Genomic DNA, 24,168 nt, shown 5'->3' with positions numbered 1-24,168 from the left:
TGCCAGGATATTAAAATTCCGAAAATGTAGGGGGATTCTAATTTTTGTCTTTATTATTTTGCTTATATACTTGGTCAAGCAAAACTTGTCAGTAGAAAAAGGCGCGTAATTCAAATTTTCTACGGGACGATTACCCTTCGCGCCTACATTTTTTAAATTTGCCGCCTTTTTCTACTGACAAGATTTGCTTGAACAAGTATATTTTTATTTAAGTTTAGTTTTTAATCAGTTTTATGTTTAAATTATGTAGTGTATTTTTAACTGTTTGCCTAATACATTTTTTTACGGAATGTAGCCTACGGTTTGTACTGATAGAGCTATTAATTATAAACATTAATTCACTCTAACAAAATGTTAATGCACATAACATGAACAAAAATGACACAATGATGATGATGATGAATGATGATGAAAATGATGATGATGATTGATGTGAATGAGTTTAACATGAATAAAAATGTGTGATCTGTTATTAACAATTGAATCAGCATTATGTCCGAATAGATGGTTTTAATTAATTTATCTTGAATTTTTTGCTTCAGAATTCATGTGCATAGGTAATATAAATATTCTATTATAAATGTCAAATTATCTATAACCCTCGCTGTATTACCTATAATATTTTGATAACTTGTCATCGGGATTTTTTTCTTACAATACTGGCAACCTCAAACTTCATGTGTCATTTTATTTTAGAAATAGGAATTCATGAGTCGAACATGGATGATCTCAATTCCATCGAAAAACACGAATAATGGCTTCGTCTGTACAAAATAACAGATCGTCGCCCTCGGGCAACTGTATGTGTTGCAGAGTGTGTAATAACGTGTGCTGGCGAGCGTTTAAGTGGATCCCCGTGCTGTTGATTGTGTCTATCATAACTTGGTCCTATTATGCCTACGTTATTCAGTTGTGCATTTGTTAGTAGTCAAATTAATAATTAATTCTTTGATTCAGTGTATTTTTGTGTTCATGGCTGTGTAATTTTCGAGTTCATTTTTATTTCAGTTACAATTGAGAGTACGGTGCAGCAAGTGCTTTACCTTATTTTCTACCACATCCTACTGTTCATGTTCTCCTGGTCATATTGTCGCACAATTTTTGCTCAAATTAAGCCCATACCAGAAAAGGTTAGTACTTAGAGATTAATTACTCCAAGTTGTGGTAATGACCTCATTTTTAGCATAATGACCATTAATCAACTTAAGCAATATACTTTCCTGTTTGTTATGAAATGAGAAACTATTTGAGAATTATGCTAATGTTCTTATTATCTTCTTACTTGACCAAAAACCTTGGATTTTAGCTTTCTATGTCTATCTAGTTTAATAAAGAACAAAGCATTGAAGTCAAATAAAGTTTCTCTTTCATTTTGGGCAAGGACTCCCCTTATATGGCTGGATTAAATTAGTTGTTCAGTAAGCAAAAGTACCTAAGTGGGCCATATGTTAAAAATTACCTATACACATTGTCACTCTCACAGTTGTGTTTAGATTATTTTGAACACTAGTCTTGCTTGTTTCCTTCTGCAGGTGCCTGTCAAATTCATTTATTTATTAACTTTGTAACATGTGTTTTTATCATTTACACATCCATTGAGTGCCATTAATAGACTGTGAAATTTTTCAGATATTTTTATAAACAATCTAAACAAATACTTCTCACAACAGAATTGTAAATAAAACTTGAACCTTAATAGTCAAAAATTGTTTTATCTTTCTGCCAAAATGGTTTTCCTGTTTTTAGACAAAAATCCACCTGTAATCATACAATATCTATGAATTGACTCACATTTATAATAAAAAGGAGTGACAGTTGTAATATAAATGAACTAATCTAATAAGTCAGCACAATTGCCATGTATGACTCACTCAATTCATCCCATTGACATATAAAGTGGCCAATTTGGTCGCTTATTGTTGCTATTCAAGGTTACGGTCACATTCAATGAAGCTGCAACTTTCACTTCACAAACTAAACCTCATTTTATATTATTAGCATAAATTTCTTAAGCTACTACTAGTAATACTTACTAAATTACTTAAGTGAACTTACTTACTGCTTACTGCTAGCTTTTCTCTGCAGATGTTTTGTCTGGTTGCCCTCGGCTAAGGGTCTCCCCTGATATATCGACGCGCATTCGGCAAAAGCCGATAGGAAAAAGCTTTATGTCCACGCAATAAGAGCGAAAAAGCCGTCGACGCGTCGGCAGGCGCCGGCCGATGCGAGCCGAGCCGAACGACGACTTTTTCGCCTATCCCATACTTAAGCTAGCTAGTGGTTAATAACTAAATACATGCCCCTCCCCATCCCCATGGCTATCGGCCATATGAACTGCCCTCCTAGCCCATCAGCTGGCGACACCCTTGATAATTTACTTTAAAATTTTACGACATACCTATACTGTGCCACAGAATAAACAATAGTACTAAGTACAGAAGACTCACTCTCTAACAAAACGCGTCTGTTACAATCAGCACAGATATGGCTGCTAGGTGGCGACAACGCCACGCGCGGCTTATGGCAAAACCCAAAATTGGGGCCGAATAAATCGCGGAGTGAGACACACCTGACTGTGCCTAAATTAAACTTAAAAAAACAATCATACGTCGGACTCCAGCTGCCATTTTCGTGGCATGTCAGAATGATAGGTAAGGTTCGCAAATCAATCAATTCACTTTCGAGTATTTGTACTTAGTATTTGGTACCTAGTATTTATAATGTAACAAATAAAGCAAATCTTTCTATTGATTAGACGGCACTCTGCCAACAAATATAAGTATGAACAACAGTCATAATGACGCAGGTCAGCTATTTATTTGTTTTTTAAGTGGCCACTTCAGTGGGCTATCAGTCATCACTTCAAAGAGTATTTACACATTAAAGATGAATAAATGATAACGGGTAACTAATTTAATTAACTATGTTACAAATACTAGGTACATTATAATACTCGTAAGTTAAGATTTTTTTGTAAACCTTACCTTGCCCTCAAACTGCCCCCTATAGTAAGACGCTTGATTATAATTGTTGACCTCATTATTTAATAGGATTAATTATTATGAATATTTTCAGTTTAAGTTACCAGAGGAGGAAATAGAGCGATTACTCAGCGCAGATTCAGAAGAAGCGCAGAGACAAATCCTGGACAACTTTGCCAAGGATCTCCCTATAGTGACAAGGTAATATTTTTGACAGAGTTGATTAATCATTTTCAACTCTTATCGCTATTAAATAAGGCCACAGACCACTTCAACTAATAGTTGAAGCATATAAGACAATCAAGGTCCCCACACATAAGCGATTACGTACAAAGGAGCGCGGCCGCTTACTGGTATTGCAGTTGCACCCATTATGAAGACCAATACTTTTATAAAATTAACATAATACGCAATTGTTTCTATACACCACACCAATTTAATACCACACCACATTTAATGGCAAATAAATATATTTCTATATTTCTATACAATTGAATATAGGTATTAGTAGTTCCATGACAGTACAGCTCGATTATTTTCTCAATTCTAGACTCGCGCATGCATTAAGAAATTGTTTCCGAAAAAAAACAACACTAACTAGAAAACAGATTTTAAACAGATTTGGAGAAAACATCCCTGTGTTGACGAGGTATGTTCAATACCTGTGAGTTGTAGCTAAAATTGAGGAAATAATAACTTTTACGAACTTTATGCGGGCAAAAAATGGTACGCAGAGACTAAGGAGGGTATAGCGATGTCTTTCGTAGGTACTACGGATCTGATGTGAATACCGCCTTAGTTTGCGTGCGTGTTAGTGTTTACAAGTGTTTACGCTATGATTAAGTTAATTATTGTTGCCATGCTGCCCTTTACGCCTTTATCAGTGCTCAGCCGATAACCTTTCTACGATATACGAACTTGGTACTCTTACTGTACTGAACATGTACTTACTTGGCTGGCGCGATGACCCAAAATGAATCTTGGCCTCCAACACAAGAGCACGCCACTTTGCTCAGTCCGCGATATTTAGGACTGTTCATGTACGTATAATATCTATTGGCGTATAATATCTATGCACTAAAAATGTTACTAGTGCAGCGGTGTCACGGGTATTTATGATCGAAGGGTGTCACCCACGAATTCGAGCCAATCGTGATGCGCGTGATGCGGACTCATTGACCAATCGCGTTGTAGCGGTGTCACACCGCTGTACTGGCCCCATTCAAGCCCTATTCTTATTGCCCGTAAGGCCAGTCCTGAGATATGCGTTAATGGTACTAATACTTAATAGAATATAATCGTTCTGGGTAAAAATACATCGAATTTCAAATATTTGCATCACTGGTCGAAGTTGTAGACGTTCAGACAGACATACAGAAGGGTTTCTACCTAAAAACGTTAATTTAGTCCAGGGACCGAAAACCGGTATATTATTCAGACAAATTAACCGGTATTCAATTTCGGTATCTTGTTTGTTTGGTCTCGGTTGTATTTTTGCATTTAATTTAGCTAATCTGATCAATCTGATTATCCTTAGCTAAGTACTATTCTATAAAATCAAAGAAATAAAGTGAAAGCTATGAGATATTTTGATTTTTAGTTATACCGGTAACGGTCCCTGCTTTAGTCTCGAAAAACGCTGTTAACAAAGTGGTTTCACATTGAAGTCCCATTCCATAAGTGATACGCTGATACATATAATAAAATCAGGGGATACCCACTATTGTATTTAAATTCCTACATTTACCATACGCCGGTAGCGTCTGTCTGTCTGTTGTGTTGTATTGTTAATTACGTGGCTTTCAAGAATTTGTAGTTATTCTCGGCACATAATTAATGCATTACGTGTTCGTGTGCTATAATTCTTGTGACGGGCTAGGTCGCTAAATGACATTAAAACTAATGACCATACAGATGTAATACACACTTTGCAAACTGTTGTTTTATCTGGACTTTTTTATCAGTTGTATAAAACTGAGCACAAATTCAGATTGGTTTTATCAGAACAAGCTTTTTTGAACTATGTATGTATATAGGTATGTAGGGTTGTTGTAGGTTGCTGTGTCATTGCCGTTATTGGCCACTACATAGTAATTTTATTAGCTTTTCCTAACAAATCAGAAAGAAAAGCGAAAAGAAGTCTTATTGTTAGAAGTGGCCAATTACTATGCAGTGGCCAATGACTATAGCAGTCACTTTATTCGTTAGGCATGGTATGTAGGTACGTATGAAGTATGGAGGTAGAAAAGATAAGTAGGTTGGAAAGATTCAAAGTAAGCCTAAAACTAAATAAAATGAGAAACTAAATTGAACTATAATCCACGGCATATAGTTCAATTTAGTTTCTCATTTTATTCTTAACGCAGATAATCTATATAATAGTTGAGTTAAAAACTCGCTGCACGCGAAACAACTCGTCTATTGTAGCGATACTACCATCCTTGATACCTGTTTAAAGATAGCATGGAAGGGATCGGATGGGATGAGAGCCCCGGCTATTGCTATCGCATGTAATAAATGATAGATCCTTATTTAAACTTTATTTTCCAGAACAATGTCGGGCTCAGTGCGCTACTGTAACCGCTGCGTCCTAGTCAAGCCCGACAGAGCGCACCACTGCAGCCTCTGCGGGCGCTGCGTGCTCAAGATGGACCACCACTGCCCCTGGGTTAACAACTGCGTTTGCTTCCACAATTACAAGTTCTTCATGTTGTTTCTGGGCTATGCGCTGGTGTATTGCACCTTCGTCATGTCCACGTGCCTGCCTTATTTCATTAGGTTCTGGAAGGTCAGTGACTACGAAGATTTTGTCATATTACTGATACGATATGTTGCCAGAAGTCAACTGCAAGTATTTAGCGGTGTACTCAAGATGGACAACCACTGCTGCATTTTTCGTTAACCCGCTCACCCGCTCTGTGCAACCGCGGATGCCCGAAAATCCTTGTAGCAACCACACGATTAAGGGCCTGTTGCACCAATCATACTTAACAAACTGATCAATATCACTCAACAGAGTACTATGAAAAGTCATAAAGAAAATTTTTGCGAGCGCTTTAACACTGACAGATGGTTTGGTGCAACCGACCTTAAATCTCGTTGTCTTGAAGGTCAATGATCCTTTTGTTTATGTTTTTTTCTTTATCAATCGGGATATTTTGCTGTGATACTGATAACTTGATAAGTTTGCCGTTTTATTTATAACAGTGTTGCACTTAAGCATGTATAAGTTGTGTATCTGTTTACTTTCGTTATCGGACTTTAAACTTTTTTGTGTATAACGTCACAGTTCACAGACTCACAGTAATGTTTCTTGACATACTGGTTTTTTTCTATCTTGACACCGTTACAGGTGCAATGGGAAAAGTAACCAGCATAGAACAAATATGTAAATACGTTATGAACTGAGGCACAGGGATTTGACGCTGCCCATATAATAGACATACCCGCATATTCATAAAACTTTACGGCCTGATTTAGTTAAATTATATTTTGTCCCTTTATTACAAATACATAAGACAGATAAAGACAAACCATTCATAGTTACCTAATTCAGACCAGTAATGTGTTTATAAATAACGCCAATAGTGATTACATTCCCTTGAGAATGACTCTTATAAAGTGGCAGCTGCATGACACGCGATCGTATCTTAGTTTACGTTTGTCCTTGCATGGGTCGTGGCCGCACTGCGGTTGTAGCATTGTCCTAAATAGTAGTAGTTGGAGTAAATACACACCGCGAATATAATATGTGCATGATTCATTGCCATGCATGCCCGCATGTGTGTATCGCGTCTTAAAGTAGTGTGTGCTAATTTGACGCTATATCATTGGCACAACGGTCTAAATGTTCGCAATTCTTGTACCTCATTTATCGAGACAAACTAGTATCAGAACTTTTCCGTCAAAAATATTTGACGGAAAAGTTTTTTAATCAGGTTTTGATTGATGAACAGCCAGCCTAGCCAAGGTTACAATCGCTATCGCTTCAACAACGAAAAGCATTAAGTATGTCTCTCTATCACTCTTCCATATTAGTGCGACAGTATGACAGTTGCTTTTCGATCGCTACGGAGCGTAAGCGATCGTCATCTTGGCTACGCGGCCTGACTAGAGAAGAAAGGCCTCAAAATTGCTATTCATATTTGGCAACGTATTATTATCTAACAAAGCGTTTAGGGATGTTAGAAACTCTGCTGGCTGAACCCACTCCACTTTAAAGGTTCCGTCACATACTGGCTGAACCCACTCCACTTTAGGCCCCCCCCCACATCTGGCGTCTATCGAGCGTCGGCGTCTGTCGGCGTCGGTCCAGCGCTATGGAAAATGACGTCGCTGCGCAGTTGCGTCGACGTTGCGTCGACGTCGGCCATAGAATTGTAGACGCCGACGCTCGAAAGACGCCAGATGTGGGGGGGCCCTTAAAGGTTCCGTCACACAGGCGCGTTTTCCGGGCGGGGCGTCAGCGTTTTATATGTAAAACGCTCACGCCCCGCCTCGCACCGCAAGACTGTGCGCCTGTGTGACGTAGCCTTAACTCTTTTCCAGGCATAGTACGATTTATCGACCAGTTAATAGAATCTCAACATCAGAGTTCCGATTTAAGGTTCAAATTAAATTTCTTTCGCAAAATGTGACTCATCGTCAAATGAAATACCGAAACTGAACTAATTGGGATATACTGGAAAAGGGTTAAGATGCCCATTATGCATGTTAACCCTTTAGTCCGCAGCGGCAACATACATAAAACAAAAATGCATCTCTACTATAAGAATTACGGTTTGAAATCGAATGACTAGACAGGAATGCCAAGTGGTTAAAGGGTTAACTGCCCATCTGTAAACCTAAAGGCATAAGATCGACCAATGGGGTGTTAAGTTGTTCTGCTCATTAGTTCGCTTTCCAGATATATAAGGAATACCAGCATGCCCACTGCGAGCAGTTGATAGCGAAAGGCATATTCACTAAAAAATGCGCGGATATTATCGTAATTTAACCTTGATTTCCCTTTATTCATATAGGCTTGTATATCATTAGTGCAGAGTAGGAAACTAGTTGTTAAACTTCCGTTCTCTAAATACTAAAATAAACGTTTGTTGAATAATAATTAATAATAGATTCGCTCGGTCTTTGAAAATATACCGAACTGATTAACTGAACGACAGAATGGTTTCTGCAGGTTTTAGAATCTGACACAGCTAGTGTGCAAGCATGTTACAATGTCATTATTTGATTTGGCATTAATATTTTTAATACGTTTTTATTTTAAACAGTAGTATTTAGAAGACGGGAGAATTAGTCGTTTGGGGAATCTATCAGAATACCTGTACAATATTTCTGGAATATATATCTTAATTTGAATAAATACGTGAAACATGTGTACTCATTCAGAGTTAATTTCATTCATTTACTTATTATATTGTAACAAAAACATTCCCTCGCGACAGAACATATTGTAATCATTATAAACTTATACTCACGTATAAGCTTCGAATAAACGCTTGTCATGTTTCGATCCCTTTTTGCGCGTATTATTAAGTCGAATAAACGCTCGTCATCGTCATGTTTCGATCCCTATTTGAGGATCTTCGAATGCAGACAACTAATCGAGAGCGCGTCGTGTACACTAAAAGTACTTAAAAAACTTACTTTATTCTCATTTAGAAACAAAGAAGGTCTAATATATTCCCAGTCGATTTGCTGTTCCTTATTTTACTTTTCGTTTATCTAAATATTCTAAATTAACTAAATGTTCTACTTTCATATCGCCCACTTCATTCTCGTCTAGCTAGGAACATTTAAGGACGAGGTGATTCTGATAGGTGCCCTTAAACCAAGCACTAATTAACTAGGATCATTTTATTCGTATAGCGTAGTGAGTCACATATTGACCAGCCGCAGCGTGCACTGTATCTGATAAACCTTATCAGTAGACTAGCAGTACTCGCACGCGTTCGAACTTTCATCACGTTAATCATCTGTTTTTTGTTCCACATTGTTTGAATACTTTTTACACGGTATACTATAGTTATTATACTGTATCGCAGTGGGAATGTTTGTGTGTGAATGTTCTAACATCTTTGGTAGACTTTACGTCGTTGACATAGGGTTTATGAATGGCCAGTTTACAATGTCGAGGATTCATGCAGTGTGGAATATATTGTATAGTCTGTCAAGCCATTTCCGTCAGTAGAAAAAATGTAGGCGCGAAGGGTAATCGTCCCATAGAAAATTTGAATTTTGCGCATTTTGCTACTGACAAACTTGTTTGACCGGCTATAGTTTCCTTCACTGTTAATTCACTACAATCTTTAGGCTTTTGTTGTACACTAAGTATTCGAAATACGCCTTTTCCCATCATTTTTATCTTATTCTTAAGGGGCCCACAGATGACCAGGTCGCCGGACGATTTCAGCCTGTCAGTTGTTCGGAACTGGCACCTTTTGCGTTTTACTGACAGGCCCCAATTTCACCAGGGTGACAGGTGCGACAATTGTAAAACATCACTGTTGCTGACGTCACAGGCATCCATAGGCTACGGTTACCGCTTACCATCGGGCGGGCCGTATTCCTGTTTGCCACCATCATTGAATTATTAAAAAAAAGTTTATTATATCGGAAAAAACAGATATTTCTCTTGCTAAGTTTATGACAATTGTCACAAGAAACACTACAATTGTAACGAAATTCCGACATATAACTCATTTCCTGTTAAGATTCACCGACAATTCTACAAATATGTCGACTAGAAAAAATTATTCTTGTTTCACAACATAATTGTAATATACAAGTGTAGCAAAATACCTGTCATGTTTGTAAGTATTTCTATAGAAAATATTTTATGAAATTGTAATATGTCACCTGTCGCTTGACAATTGTCGCTCGACATATGTCACTGACAATTGTAGCCGAGGTGAAATTGGAGCCAGGCTGATATCGTCCAGCGAACTGGTCATCTGTGGGCCCCTTTACGGTTAGTTCTTATTAGCCGGAATGTTGTATCCAAATAATTTACGATATCTAAATGTTAAATAACATTAAGTAGTTAATGCCTCTAAACCCTTTATCACTAAACTGGTATACAAAAAAATATAAATGTTGTTTGTAATTCCAGGGAGGTGACTTCGGTAACGTGGCGAACGCGGGCCGGTACCATATTGTGTTCGCGTTCTTTGTGGCGCTCATGTTCGGGATATCGCTGGGCTCACTATTCGGGTACCACTGCTACCTCGTTGCCACCAATAGGACGACTTTAGGTACGTATCTACTTCGGTAACGTCGCGAACGCGGGTCAGTACCATGTACCATATTGTGTTCACGTTCTTCGTGGCGCTCATGTTCGGGATATCGCTGGGCTCGCTGTTAGGGTACCACTGCTATCTCGTCGCCACCAATAGGACGACTTTAGGTAAGTATCTAACTTCGGTAACGTGGCGAACGCGGGCCGATACCACATTGTATTCACGTTCTTGGTACCGCTCATGTTCGGGATATCGCTGGGCTCGCTGTTCGGATACCACTGCTATCTCGTCGCCACCAATAGGGCGACTTTAGGTACGTATCAACTTCGGTAACGTGGCGAACGCGGGCCGGTACCATATTGTCTTCACGTACTTCGTGGCGCTCATGTTCGGGTTATCGCTGGGCTCGCTGTCGGGTACCACTGCTATCGTCGCCACCAATAGGATGACTTTAGGTACTTACCTACTCCTCACTTCGGCAACGTGGCGAACGCGGCGCGGTCCACAGAGTGTTCGTGTGAATTATGAAATATTTTCCATTTCAGCTAATTTAACTCCTAACGTAGGCCTCCTAACGACTATTCGGGTATTGCCCTCCTCTAGTCATCGACTATGCAAAACAAAGTTACATTCCAATTAGGGTCACCTGTATTTAAAGGGGTATTGTAGTTAATCTCAATTGAACCATTTATTAGAATCCTTGGACTACAGTCGCTTCTAGGGACTGTGGTCCAAGTCCCTAGAAGTGACTGTTACCTGAACCAACCGCGCCATTACGGTCTCTAATGCTTATGATTAAAGTTCACATTTGTTTGCAGACGTGCTAATATTGTACCGCCGTTTCGGCAGCCCCACTAAACAGATTGTTGGGAATATGTTTAAGAGATTGGTCCATGGTAAATGCAGCCACTTCTAACAGTATAGTATATAATAGTACGTACATTGTAGTTTAAGTAGGTATCGTTGAATTATTCTTATTAAGAGCCGCAAAGAAAATGACATATGCCTACACTGATACACCTTGATATTCGTATCACCAATAGCTATAGTAGACGTCTTACATAACTTGAAATTTCATACGCGTGCTGAAAAGAAATAATTTGGCCAAGTCCGAGATAGCTCGAGGCATTTAGTGTTCCGTACGGCTACCATCAGTTTGGCATTGACATAATCGATATCGTGAACGTAATTTACTTCCTATAGGTATATCTCTTTCGCACTAATATGTCAGAATAGAATAGAATAAAACTTTATTTTATATAATTTAAGTTACAGAATTATGGCCCGCCAAGTGCAAGCAGTATTATTTTACATATATGTCTTAGGTATCAAAAAGATCTAATGTAAAGTAAATGGGGCTCAGTTCAGACATTACGAGCGAGATGCATAGAAAGTAAATTACGTTCACGCCCACGGTAGCGTTTATGTCAATGCCAAACTGATGGTAGCCGTACCGCTCGCATCGTTACATTTTACAGGGGTTGTTTGCCTGTTTTTAGGATACCGTATTCAACTACACACACAGAACAATAGTACAAAGTGTCTAAGTGCGAAGGCCGAAGGCCGAGCTTTAGCAAAATGTCATCGCTTTAGCACAGAGCAATAGTACAAGTGTCTAAATATGAAGGCCAAAGGCCGACCTCCGCGTAGCCCGAAGGCCCGAAGCGTCCAGGATGTCAGTGCTTTAACACAGAACAATAGTACAAGTGTCTAAATGCGAAAGCCGAAGGCCGAGCTCCGCGTAGGGCCGAAGGCCCGAAGCGTCCAGGCTGTCAGTTCTGTGTTTAACCACTGACATCTTGCAGGCTTCGGGCCTTCGGCCCTACGCGGAGCTCGGCCTCCGGCCTTCGCATTTAGACACTTTGTATTAATTACCTGTGTTTAGAACTGACCTCCTAGATGCTTCGGGCTTTCGGCCCAATGCGACTTCAGCCTTTGGATCTTGCGACTTAGACACTTGTACTTAAAAATACTTGGAAAAGTTACGGGAGGCGCGCGTCTGTCGGACGCTTCGGATCTTCGAATCGCTCTTTCGGCCTTTGCATTTAGTTAGATTCTTGTACTATGGCTTTGTGTTTGAATACCGAAGTCGAGCATCTCGCGAATGCTTGATGTATTATAATAATTTAGAGTAAGGCCAAGCGCGCACCACGATTTTTTGTCCTGCGATAATTTTGTCGCAGAAATGCAACGTATGTGTTTATATGTTAGTGCGCGCATATGCGACAAAAAAATCGCAGCGATTTTAAAATTGTGATTTGTCACATTTTTCCGCGATTGTTCGCGACGCGATTGTCGCAAAGTGATTGCAGCATGCGGAGTTGTATGACCCCGCGCGCACTATGATAATAAAATCGCACCCCGGCCGGACCTCAGTCGGCATTTCGCTCTCCAAACCCCAACATCTCGGCACCTGCATCTCCAATGGAGTCTCAAAATGAGACGCTAGATGTTGACCATTTAATTATGGAAATAGACGGGGATCACCTTTGTGTTATAAATGCTCAAAGTCATACAGCAATCGCATATTAAAGACACGTTTCATGACAAGCGACTGGTACGAAATCCATGTTGAGAATGAACAAATCGTCGATTTTTTCATCGCAGTGCGCGCAGTGAATTTTCTGCGATATAATGGCGATATATTACAGCGCGATTCTAAAATCGTGTCGCAAAAATTAATATCGTGGTGCGCGCTTGGCCTATAATACCTTAAATGTATACTCCTTCAATTTGAATTTAGAACTGATTATTATTTTTTATTTGATTTTGTTTCTAGTTCTATGCCATATATATAGACTTTAATATTATTTAGAACTGCTAAAAAACAAGATCGGCTTATTTTAAATATTTCGTCAATTTTACCTTTGTTTCTAAAAACTGTGATATTTAACTGTCATATACTATTAATGTCTTCCAAAATTATTTTCTCGTAACAGGATTGAGGGGCTACCGCGAAAACCGAAATTCGCAATTTGCGGGGATCTTTCTCTTTTACTCCAATGAAGGCGTAATTAGAGTGACAGAGAAAAATGCTCGCAATTTGCGAACTTCTATTTTCGCGGTTATAGCCCTGAATCTTGTTGCTCACCGATCCGTTCAAAAATATACATAAGTACTGAATATAATTAATAGATAATTATTATAATTATACAATTAATACAGAAATGTAATGGTACTTAATGAAAAGGAATATTGTGTATATTGTTTCGACGAATCAGATACTCTCAATAAAATCTATACATGAGGCCAAAGCTGTTCATAAATATTCATCATCATATATTTAAGAGTATGACTCTTGTCGGTGGAGCAATTTCCATGTTTGGCGGTCCTCCGCCTTCTCTTTGACAGCCCGATACGACACGACGTAAATATTAAATGACTTTATTATCTCTATACGCCTTACTAACTCTATGTGTCCTATTGTGAAAAAAAAAACACAACGACAGTCAAGAACGGAATTCTTAATTTGAATTTTTCAGATTTTTGATATGCCTGGTCAAATTGGTTGGAAAGCCCGTTCGAAATTGAAACTTATTTGCAATATAATAAGGTCGTATTTTGTAGATCTCTCTCATACTTATAGTAGGCTATTGAGATAAAATTAAATATCCCACAAAAATAAGCAAGCAGAATTAAACTTTGTGTCAAAGACATAAGTCATAAATTTCAATGCCAAAGTTTTAACTAAGGATGTTTCTCGCCTAATATGAATTGACCAGTGTAAGCATCAGTTAGCTAGCCCTAAGCAACCAAAGGTCAAGCTGCAGTTGAAAAACTAATAAAGATAAAGTTAAGCTGATAATTTTCCCGCCGTCTCCATGCTTCTTTAAGTTGGGTATTGACTGGTCAGCTGCCTGTTAGCTATAGTTTTCGCGAAAATCGCCAGGACAGAGGTGAACATTTTTGTATGAAAACTTGCAACTTTAAATGCATTTTTTGACGAAACTATTGCAGTCTAAAATGAAGTCAAAATCAGTCCATCGACTCAATTTTTTGCAAGCTTTCTAATGGTACCCCACACGATTCTTACAAATGAAAAAAGTTTCAGCCCACCCCTCTCAACCCCCTAAATTTCCCCCTTTAATAAGAAATAAGCAGTTTTGGCTTATTTACAATATGAGTGATGGTAATTGCTATAACTGTTCCAAATTTTAGGTATCTATGTCAAACGGTCTCTGAGAAAAACGTATTTAACTGATTTGCAAGACCGGAGTGATCCCATAAGTGTTCCGTAAACAAAGTTTTGTACGGAACACTAAAAAACCGGGCAAGTGCGAGTCGGACTCGCGCACGAAGGGTTCCGTACCATAATGCAAAAAACGGCAAAAAAAACGGTCACCCATCCAAGTACTGACCCCGCCCGACGTTGCTTAACTTCGGTCAAAAATCACGTTTGGTGTATGGGAGCCCCACTTAAATCTTTATTTTATTCTGTTTTTAGTACTTATTTGTTGTTATAGCGGCAACAGAAATACATCATCTGTGAAAATTTCAACTATCTAGCTGTCACGGTTTGTGAGATACAGCCTGGTGACAGACGGACGGACGGACGGACAGCGAAGTCTTAGTAATAGGGTCCCGTTTTACCCTTTGGGTACGGAACCCTAAAAAGACTTACAAAGAATGACTGTGTTCGGAAACACATATTTAGCAAATTTCTCTGCACTTTATATGGTATCGTTTTGGGTTGTCCCATTCGTTTTTCGTAAAGTTCTTAAATTAGTCCTATTCTGCTTTCGTTACCCGTTCTACATTCGTCACAATCGTCGGTGGCTTTCAATGTAGAATGGGTGACGAAAGCAGAATAGGACTAATTTAAGAACTTACTTACTTACTTTTTACCATGTAAAATGTGTTAGCGTAAGTTATAATATGTATGATGTGGATGTACTTTAATAAATAAATAAAATAAAAATAAAAGAACTTGAAGAAAAACGAATGGGACGACCCAAGACGATACTCTTTATATTTGAAACTGATTGTACATATATATGATATTTACAATTCATACATACCTTGTTGTGTTTGATAGTGATCAGTAATCTCATGATGTAGTTTTTATCTCCATTCATATTCCACAATTTGGTTATCTTTAGATGTAAACGTCACTCGTGATTCAACGATTAGATAACTGTGACTGTGTAATGAGTAATGACTACAACTACTTGTAGTAGTGGTACTTTTCTAATAAAGCGTTTTAAAGTTTTGGAATTTTGATTTTAGGAATATACACCGTGTTTTTTTTTTTTATCTACGTATTTAGAAGGAGCCTTTATCTATGGGACATGTCGGCTCCGTTGGGCCGCTGTTTTTTTTTGATTTCCGTTAATTTCAGGGCTTAAATCAAGTAACTTTCTCAAAGCCACCGATATTCTAATTAACTCCATTACGGAGATAATTAATAATTTATTTTTTTCCTATAAGGCCTCTACAAGCGTGTACACTTGCCTTAGGGCCGGTTTACATATTGATTAGTATTTAGAATGAGTTCATGCATTTGCTACTAAACTTAAGTACAATCTCGGTCGATCGATGTTCGAAATGACATTGATATGTCACAGATTTCAATTGTTTGGTTGAGTTAAATGTAATGCCCGTGTTACAACAACGCTATATGCTACATTTAATTACTTTTTAAACTTAATTTTTTTTTCAAAACAAGCAAAAAGTAATTTTTTTTTTGTAAATTAACTATGCCATTTAGTTCTCTTAAACGTACTTAACCATACCCCGAAGTTAACGGAATTCAATAAAACACGGTGTATATTTCAAAAATAGAAAAAGCTGTGATATATAATGAAAAATTCCAAATATTACGAAACCACTCTAGGTTGAATTTGAACCAGCGTAGTAATCACTTTATTGTACACAACACAGGTTTACAAAAATAAATAACAGCGTATCAAGCTTTTAACCACTGATCCCATAACCCGTGAATCACCCGGCCCCGAGAGGTGCCGAGCTTCGCCTTAACCATTTTTCTAAAATTTAGATACATTGTTAAAGTGTAATTCTATGGAACTTTCTAACTATGTAAACAAACCGCCATATTGAAATTGTGAAAGATGAATTTACTAGTGACTTTTGTTTACATAGTTAGCAAGTTCCATAGAATAACACTTTCTATTCGAGTCACTTACGGATTTCGAAATCTTGATGAAAGTTTGAACGTAGTAATTTTGTAACAACATGTTTTCTTTCCAAACGTCTGAACATAAAACGTTAAACTTACAGAGGCGTTCCGAGCGCCCATGTTCCGCGGCGGCGTGGACAAGAATGGGTTCTCCATAGGCGCCTACGGTAACTTCAAGGAGGTGTTCGGCAACCAGCCCTGCCTGTGGCTGGTGCCCGTCTTTACCAGGTAAGACGGTCACATTTGATGTGGGTTTATAGACCCACCGCTTAAATGAGTCCTCGCCTGCGCGGTTCGGGGGCGACGGGGCGGGACGACGTGCGGGGTGGGGGTGGGGGGGGGGGTCTGCCGCCCGCGCCCTCCCCTCGAGGACTCATTTAAGCGGTCGGTCTATAATGCCGCTCCGGTGTGCGAGTGGGACGTGCATATCGCTGTCTGGCTCATGCCGGAGTGGTGTGTGGCTCGGCATCAGTGATAATTGCGTGTACGTTTGTTTTTTAAAGGTTGAGGGGTCGGAATGGTTGACAGTTGCACTAATGTTCATTATTTTTGTATTAAACGTTCTTTAACGGTAGAAAACGGTACCTACAGGGTAGGGAAAGGGCTCGGAAACCGTTTTATTTTATAAACCGGTTTCGTTCATTCACCCGGGAACGAATGGAATTCCGTTTCCGTTTGCGGTTACCGGTTAAAGAAAGCTATTGAGATACTGACTAATGCCAAATTCGTTCGATTTAGATATGTGAAAAGATGTGATAAAACTTTTGGCATTTGGTATTAATGTAACTCAAGAAGATTTATGTTTTATTTAAACTTTTTGGATACTTAACACAATATTCTATTTAAAAACGCTTAAACTGTTACACTTCAAATAAAAAAATCAACGCCATTTTTAAATGTTAATAACTTTAGCACTTTTTAAATCAATTTTAATTGCATTGGTTATTGCTTTGTTCTTATGTTATTTGTCAACAGAACATGAATGTGAATGTGTGTCATATGTACCTAACTGACGACTTGAATGTGTCTCATGGAATCATGGTAATAAACATTTGTGCAACTGCTCTAAGAGGAATATAGATTTCGAAATGGTAACATTGCATTTTGCTTTTATCGACATTAGGAATTCAAAATTATATTAAAATCTTCAAGATGTATTCTGCCAGTGCCTACAATGTATATATTTTAGCACACATTTATATATACAAAATTTCATAAAGCTAATCCATAATGATAATAGATAGGGCTAGTTCTATATTTGATAGAAAAACTCAGATGCAATATTTTGTCAGTTATCTAAATAACGGGACTGTTAAGGGGCCCACTGATTAACAGTCCGCCAGACGGTATCGGCCTGTCAGTTAGAACAAAATTTTGATAGCTCCGAATAACTGACAGGCCGATACCGTCCGGGAGCCTGTCAGTCAGTGGTCGGCTTTATTGATTTAGTATCAAATTTTAGACTCAAAAAATCCCTAAGTCTACGACCGAAATAGCTCCTAGTGACGATATCATGGTTGACTTTTTATAAAGAATAGCTTGCAAACGTGTGTGCTCGTTAGTTTGTGGGTTAGACTTATGACTGTGTGCATGATCAAATGTGTGTAAAAAGAAGTGAATGACATTTCTAACACGACCGGGTTTCTAGATAGAAATGAAATAACCGTGTGTATTTTTAGTTATAGGATTAAAGCACATTCACGTAATCATTATCATTATTACTAACTTAATGGCATTGTTATTTATTTTATTACGAGCTTTCCGATTTAATATTCACTATCTTTTAATCATTTATAACACATTTCCTACTATATTTAAAAATCACTTCATATAATCTTAGTTCTAAGCTGTTACAGTACGGTACTAGGTATGCATAATATTTCGGTGGTAAGTTATGTTTCATAAATCACTTCATTTTCATCATCATTCATCATTCATTATTTTTATAATAACATTGGGCTAACGTGTGCTATTTGTATATAAATATCCAACTATCAATGAGTAATGAAAAAGTTGTTTCCACGGCTCTCACGCTCGCTTCTACTATGTCTAATGTCCATACTAATTATGTAATAATATGCTATAATAATATATGTTTGTATGCATAGTATTGACGCTATATTCCTATATATATTATATTTAAGGGTATAACAAATTTAAATCATAAAGACGATAATATCGATGAAATTAGGTTAGGGGCGAACTTCTGCTTTCCATGAATTGTGCATGTATTGGTTTACAACCCTCCTTGCAACTTTTATATTTACTAGTCCTCTCTTGTTTTTGTGGGTTTTTTTTTCGATTAATAATGCTAGTAGTAATTCTCACGCCGTAATATGTGAAGCGATAGCTGACGATCCACATATCGCGCCGGCGTCAAACCATTCGTAACTTACCGATTTTGTCAGCCTGGGTGACGGGTGCGATTTCCCCGTGCGTCGGGAGCACCAACTGCAGACGTTCACCACTCCGCAGGAAAGCTACGATTCCATGGGCACCACGCGCTCAGACTTGAGAAGGTCAGACAAATCCCCACACTTCTCAGACGACTCGCACATACCTTGAGAACATGCTAACACTCTTAAATGACCAATAACGGACCTTAATGTATTTGCAATAAGGTATAAAATCCAGTTAATTGTGCGGACGATGGTACTTAGATTGTCTGTTAACTACGCTCGAATAAGGGTGACCGGGGACCGTAGTAGATGCGTCACATTCGCGAAATATCGCAGATTCTATCAGGGCTCGGAATCGGTGTTGAATCGATACATAACAAACTATTAACAAGTGATAATATCTTTCCAAAAACCGTTATATTATTACACGTTCATTTAAAAACCGGTTAATTAATCGCGAACTAAAAAAAATCGTTCTCTCCTTACCTGTACGAAAGAGGGAACGAAATTTTATGGTATACGGGGAACGACTTTATACCGGTTAAACTCAAACTCGCTTAAATTCGTTTCATTACTCATTCTATATTGTTTCGTAATTCTCAATTTAACCGGTTAATTTCATTCCACAAAAACGAAAGACGAACGAACAATATAAAGTTATTTAACCGGTAACCGCAAACGGAAACGACCCCTTCGGGTCCAGGCGAATGAGTAAAAACGGTCAGAAAAATAAAACGGTTTCCTAACCCTAAATTTAATGACAGTAAATGTAACTATTTCTAAAACAAGTCAATTGCCTAGTTTTAATCTGTGTTGAATAAAATAATGCATTGAAATGTAGTTTTCGATATTGTTATAAGGCTCGAAGATTTGTTCAGATGGTTTGCATAATTAATTTTCCTTCGTATTTTCACGGAAACGTACCAACGTGTCTTGCTATTTCAGTCAGTATCGGTACAAAAAGTACTGAAGTTGACTGAAGTAGCATAACAAATACGAACGTTTACGAGAAAATACGAAGGAAATTAACTATGCACTAGGTACATCTGTTGGATTAAACAAATATATTTACTGCTAGCCAAATAAGGTTTTACATCTGCTTTGTTGGATCAAAGCAGTGCTGAGTGAAATTTCGGCACTATACAGTACTATTACTTGTGGCCGATTGTATCTTGTCGATATTACGCGAATGAAGACGCTTGTTAGGTATGTGTTTGGATTTCTCCCGGATGGAACTTGCCCTGGGTCCAGTGGCGGTAGGACGGTCTCATTTTTCTCGCCTGTCACCATGCCTGTCACCATGCATGTAAGTGCGAAAGGGACAGGCATAGTGACAGCCGATAAAATGCAACCATGCTGCCACTACAGGGGGTAGATAGATCGTCGTCTGTTAGATGTAATGATTTCGTGGTTCATAACGTAAATTTTGAACATCAAAAGGCTCAAGGTCCCACCTATTAGTAAGTACTTATTAACTACGATGAAATTTGAATGATTATCAATCGGAATAGAGTAGCATTCGTTTAATTTCGTAAAATTTTCAATCAAAGCAAAATCAACTCTATTCCCTACAGCATAGAATTCCAATTTAACGGGCAAATTTTGGATTTTATTCTTGTACCTGCGGTTGGGCCTTAGGAGGTTAACGAGACTTGCGGTTTTATACACTTATCTCATCCTTAACATAGGTATTGGCCTCTTAAGTAGCATCTTTTATGAGGTACAGTCAGCAGCCGAAATTGCTAAACAGGCGACGTGTTCAAAATGATCTTGACGCGACTTTGTTAAGAGAATAAGAGCGTGTCTAGTTAATTTTGAACACCTCGCCGGGTTAACAACTTCTGCTGCTGACTCTACTTACCTAAACCGGAAACCATTATATTTGACAGATGACTGACTACGTTTATGTCTTTAAACTCCTCTTTTAGAAGTCATTTTTATCGTAAGTCTGAATCTGTGCATTGTTTTTATAGTTTAGTATTAAAAGGTTCAGAAAATTGTTAGTCTCACCATTTTAGACTTTTAATATTTTATAGGAAATCTTGTTGTCTTTTATAGGTGCTATAGGTCAGAACTATAAAATCCTGACAGCCAATAAAAATTAATTTTTAAATTAAAGTTAGATTAAATGTTTAACCGTAAAGGTTAGTGAAGTTTTTTAAACTTATATTTATAATTGTTATCATTATTCTATAGGTACGTATTACTTTTATATTGTGCATATTGTTGTATGCAATGATGCAGTTATATGTTACATTTTTAGTCGACAATGTTACTTAATAAATATTTAGGTATATGACAATATCTAGTTTTTTACTACTTACTCTTTCAATGCTCTAACTCTACTTAGACTCTAAATTCTATAGGATTTCTATTAGAACATTATGTACCTGATACATAACATTCTATAATTTAGTATATAGTTCTCAAGATACGTGGGGTTCGCGCTGATATACCTGAATTCAAATTTTACAAATAATACGAACATATTTTTACAATAATGATTGTTATGTATGCGAATTGCTTAATAATGCATTTATTATTTTTGAGCTATATACAACACACAAGACTGATAAAGTTAGAATCCTATGAATTTGTATGTTTTGTGCACAATAAATTAATTTGTCTTTTATTTTGTTTTTTGTTTTATTTACTCTAATGCTATGAACACTGCGCCTCCCGTCCCGAACCAGCTTGTTGTAGTACAAAGCTTTCATGCAGATTAGAAACTTATTTAGCAAGCAAACGGATACTTTCATACTACTAATAAACCTATTTACCCAGATTTCTTTCATTGACAACTTTTTTTTGAATGACCGCCTTAGGCTGTCTTTTCAATGAAGCAGAGACGAGACGAGATGAGAGGTCTCAATCGGCTTGGTTGTAATCCAGCGGAGCGGACAAGAGATGTGGATTATAACCAATGATTTCGGTTGTTTCCTCTCGCCTCCGCTCGTCTGCGCCTTAGTGGAAAGTCAGCCTTACCTTGGTGATTAACGTTATAACAATATGTTAAATATAATAAGTTTCATCATTTATACACGTACTGTCTGTGTGATGTATATTTAAATGTATTTCTTTGGAATCTTCTAAATTCTTCTCTTCCTCTCAGTCTATAAGTACTCAGGGTCTTGATTGCTGCAGATTATTTATTATCATTGTACATTCTTTTTTTCTAAATTATATATCACCTATATTATTGTGGCGGTCTTTAACAATATTATCGAGGCCAAATAACACCTGTCTTTAAGTCCAATGGACCTAAAATGAATGTTAACAGAAAAAGACGCACACTCAGTGGTTCGCTTTTATATCAGCGTGTAAGTTTGGATTGGCCTTAAAGTCTTTGTTTACATACTTTTAAGGTCCTTAGTAGACTAACTTCAGCACAAGTAAGTTTCTTTTTAATTTTTATTGAGAATGATTAGAATCAAAAACCGTCTAATCGCCCAAATAACCTCATTAAATGTGTGTTCAAATCATCTGCAGCATTCACAGACCAGCTTATGCTTCTAAATGTCAATATAATTGGTACAGCGGGGTTGAGTTGAGACGTTTTGTTAATATTTTAGCGTGGCGAACGGGCACGAGACTGAGAGATGGAGACTTTGCCCCCAGAAGGGGCCCGGAGCCCCGGCCATAGTATAAGGACAATTTAATATTAATAATCTAACCCACTTCCATCCTGCAATATTTTTATTACTATTTTAAATAAATCAATTCTTATTTATAACATGCTTTTCATTCATTGGCGATAAATATACCCGTATTTTAATTCAAAATTTAAGTCATTCACTTCTTTTTGATGTAGTTGATGTTAATTATATATACAGTGTCCTTTTGCATGCTAATTGTTTTAGCAGTAGAACAAAATATATGCTTAACTATTTAGAAAATGGCTAAGCTACAGCAACACATTTAGTAGAACGGCAAATAAATTAGGTAATATCACATAATATATTTTTTGGTTGATCGCGTATAAATATTTGCACTTTTTATTTCTTTGACGGTATTTGGACACATAAAACATGATCATTATAACATATCATTACATTTACAATTCTAAATAAGCGTTTAATTATCTACATGCCTTTGCTCCTGAAATACTGATACTAGGTGCTATATATAACTATACACTGTAAATACGTTGACAGTAGGTAGGCAATATTTGATAAACATCAATACTACCTATTCCTAAAATGATGTTAAAAGACAGTACCAGGACAGTAATTTTTCCACTTTTAAATTTATTCTAAGCTTTGATGTTAAAAGAGTTTACTATTTACTTGAAAACTTAGTTTCAGTAGGTTGTGTTTAAGTCTCTTAAGAATGATATACACACAAGCATATCGTGACTACTTTGAAAAAAACTTGTTTCTTGTTCTGCCAATCATAGGATGCATACAGAGTTACTGCGTTCTAGCTTTGAGTAGCAGTGCGATATACGAGATTTTTTCAAAGTAGTGACGATATTTGCAGGTATTTGTTTATTTTTCCAGTTTTTTATCACCATTCGTTTTTTTGTGAGGGTTGATATAACTATACCAACTGGTCAACTGGTCAATTGACCAACTGGTCAAGCAAATCTTGTCAGTAGAAAAATGCGGCAAATTTAAAAAAAATAGGCGCAAATGGTTATCGTCCCATAGAAAATCTGAATTTCGCGCCTTTTTCTACTGAGAAAATTTGCTTGACCAAGTATAATTTATTACAGTGTCCATAAAGTTTTGCATGCCTTACTAAAGATGTAGTGAAATACAACCTAAGTTTGTACACAGATGTGTAGATAAACATCAATCGAATACCTATAGTTAAACAGAACATTAGAATCTTATATAAATCGTTCCCACAAAAACTGCTGAAGGTAACTATTTTCTGGTAAATAACAGTAGATTTAGGTACTACAGTAGAAGAGATTAATATCGCCTTGTTTTTGTTATTCGTCGACTGGACCCCAAAAGTTGTGTGAATTTTTAACTGAATTTATTTTTAGTGATGTTCGCATGACAGCAAAAGTGACATAACATCAAAGGTTCATCGACTTTTGAGGCCGACTGTGCTACGAGGTATTTGTCATATTTGGTGTAGCCTTTCAAACATGCATCTTTTTGGAACTTTTAATTTACGCAATCCAGCCCTTTAAAAAAAATGGTTAGATCGTAATACCTACCACCAAATAAGACAAGTACTATATTTCTACTATAAAAGAATCGTAACAATATTCTACATCTTATATCACCATGGAACACCAGCTTCGGCGACGGCATCGCGTTCCCGCTGCCGATCCCCGAGGAAGACACGGAGTCCCTGCTGAGCTCCGAGCGCTGGGACCGCTGGGGCGAACGCGCCCGGCCCTTCGACGAGCGAGAGAGCTCGTCCTTCGACGAGCTATGAGTGTAAGCTGCGGTGTC

General features: G+C 37.6%; 1 protein-coding gene across 2 annotated transcripts; it reads left to right on the top strand.

The window, feature by feature from the left end:
* Window positions 1-674: 674 nt before the first annotated feature.
* LOC134668719 (palmitoyltransferase ZDHHC15B-like) lies at window positions 675-24,168 on the top strand. Of its 2 annotated transcripts, XM_063526171.1 has the most exons (9): window positions 675-920; window positions 1,009-1,130; window positions 3,076-3,182; window positions 5,532-5,769; window positions 7,888-7,968; window positions 10,096-10,237; window positions 16,460-16,586; window positions 18,767-18,877; window positions 24,010-24,168. In XM_063526171.1, the coding sequence occupies exons 1-9, from the start codon at window positions 755-757 to the stop codon at window positions 24,149-24,151; spliced, it is 1,236 nt and encodes a 411-aa protein (XP_063382241.1). In that variant the 5' UTR covers window positions 675-754; the 3' UTR covers window positions 24,152-24,168. The 2 variants fall into 2 exon arrangements, with proteins under 2 accessions (XP_063382241.1, XP_063382234.1); XM_063526164.1 differs by lacking the exons at window positions 7,888-7,968; window positions 24,010-24,168 and adding an exon at window positions 22,330-22,490 and having other exon boundaries at window positions 677-920.

This window comes from Cydia fagiglandana, chromosome 1, assembly GCF_963556715.1.
Source record: "Cydia fagiglandana chromosome 1, ilCydFagi1.1, whole genome shotgun sequence".
Taxonomy (NCBI): domain Eukaryota; kingdom Metazoa; phylum Arthropoda; class Insecta; order Lepidoptera; family Tortricidae; genus Cydia; species Cydia fagiglandana.
The sequence above is the reverse complement of the archived record's forward strand: the minus strand, read 5'-3'. Positions and strand labels throughout refer to the sequence as shown.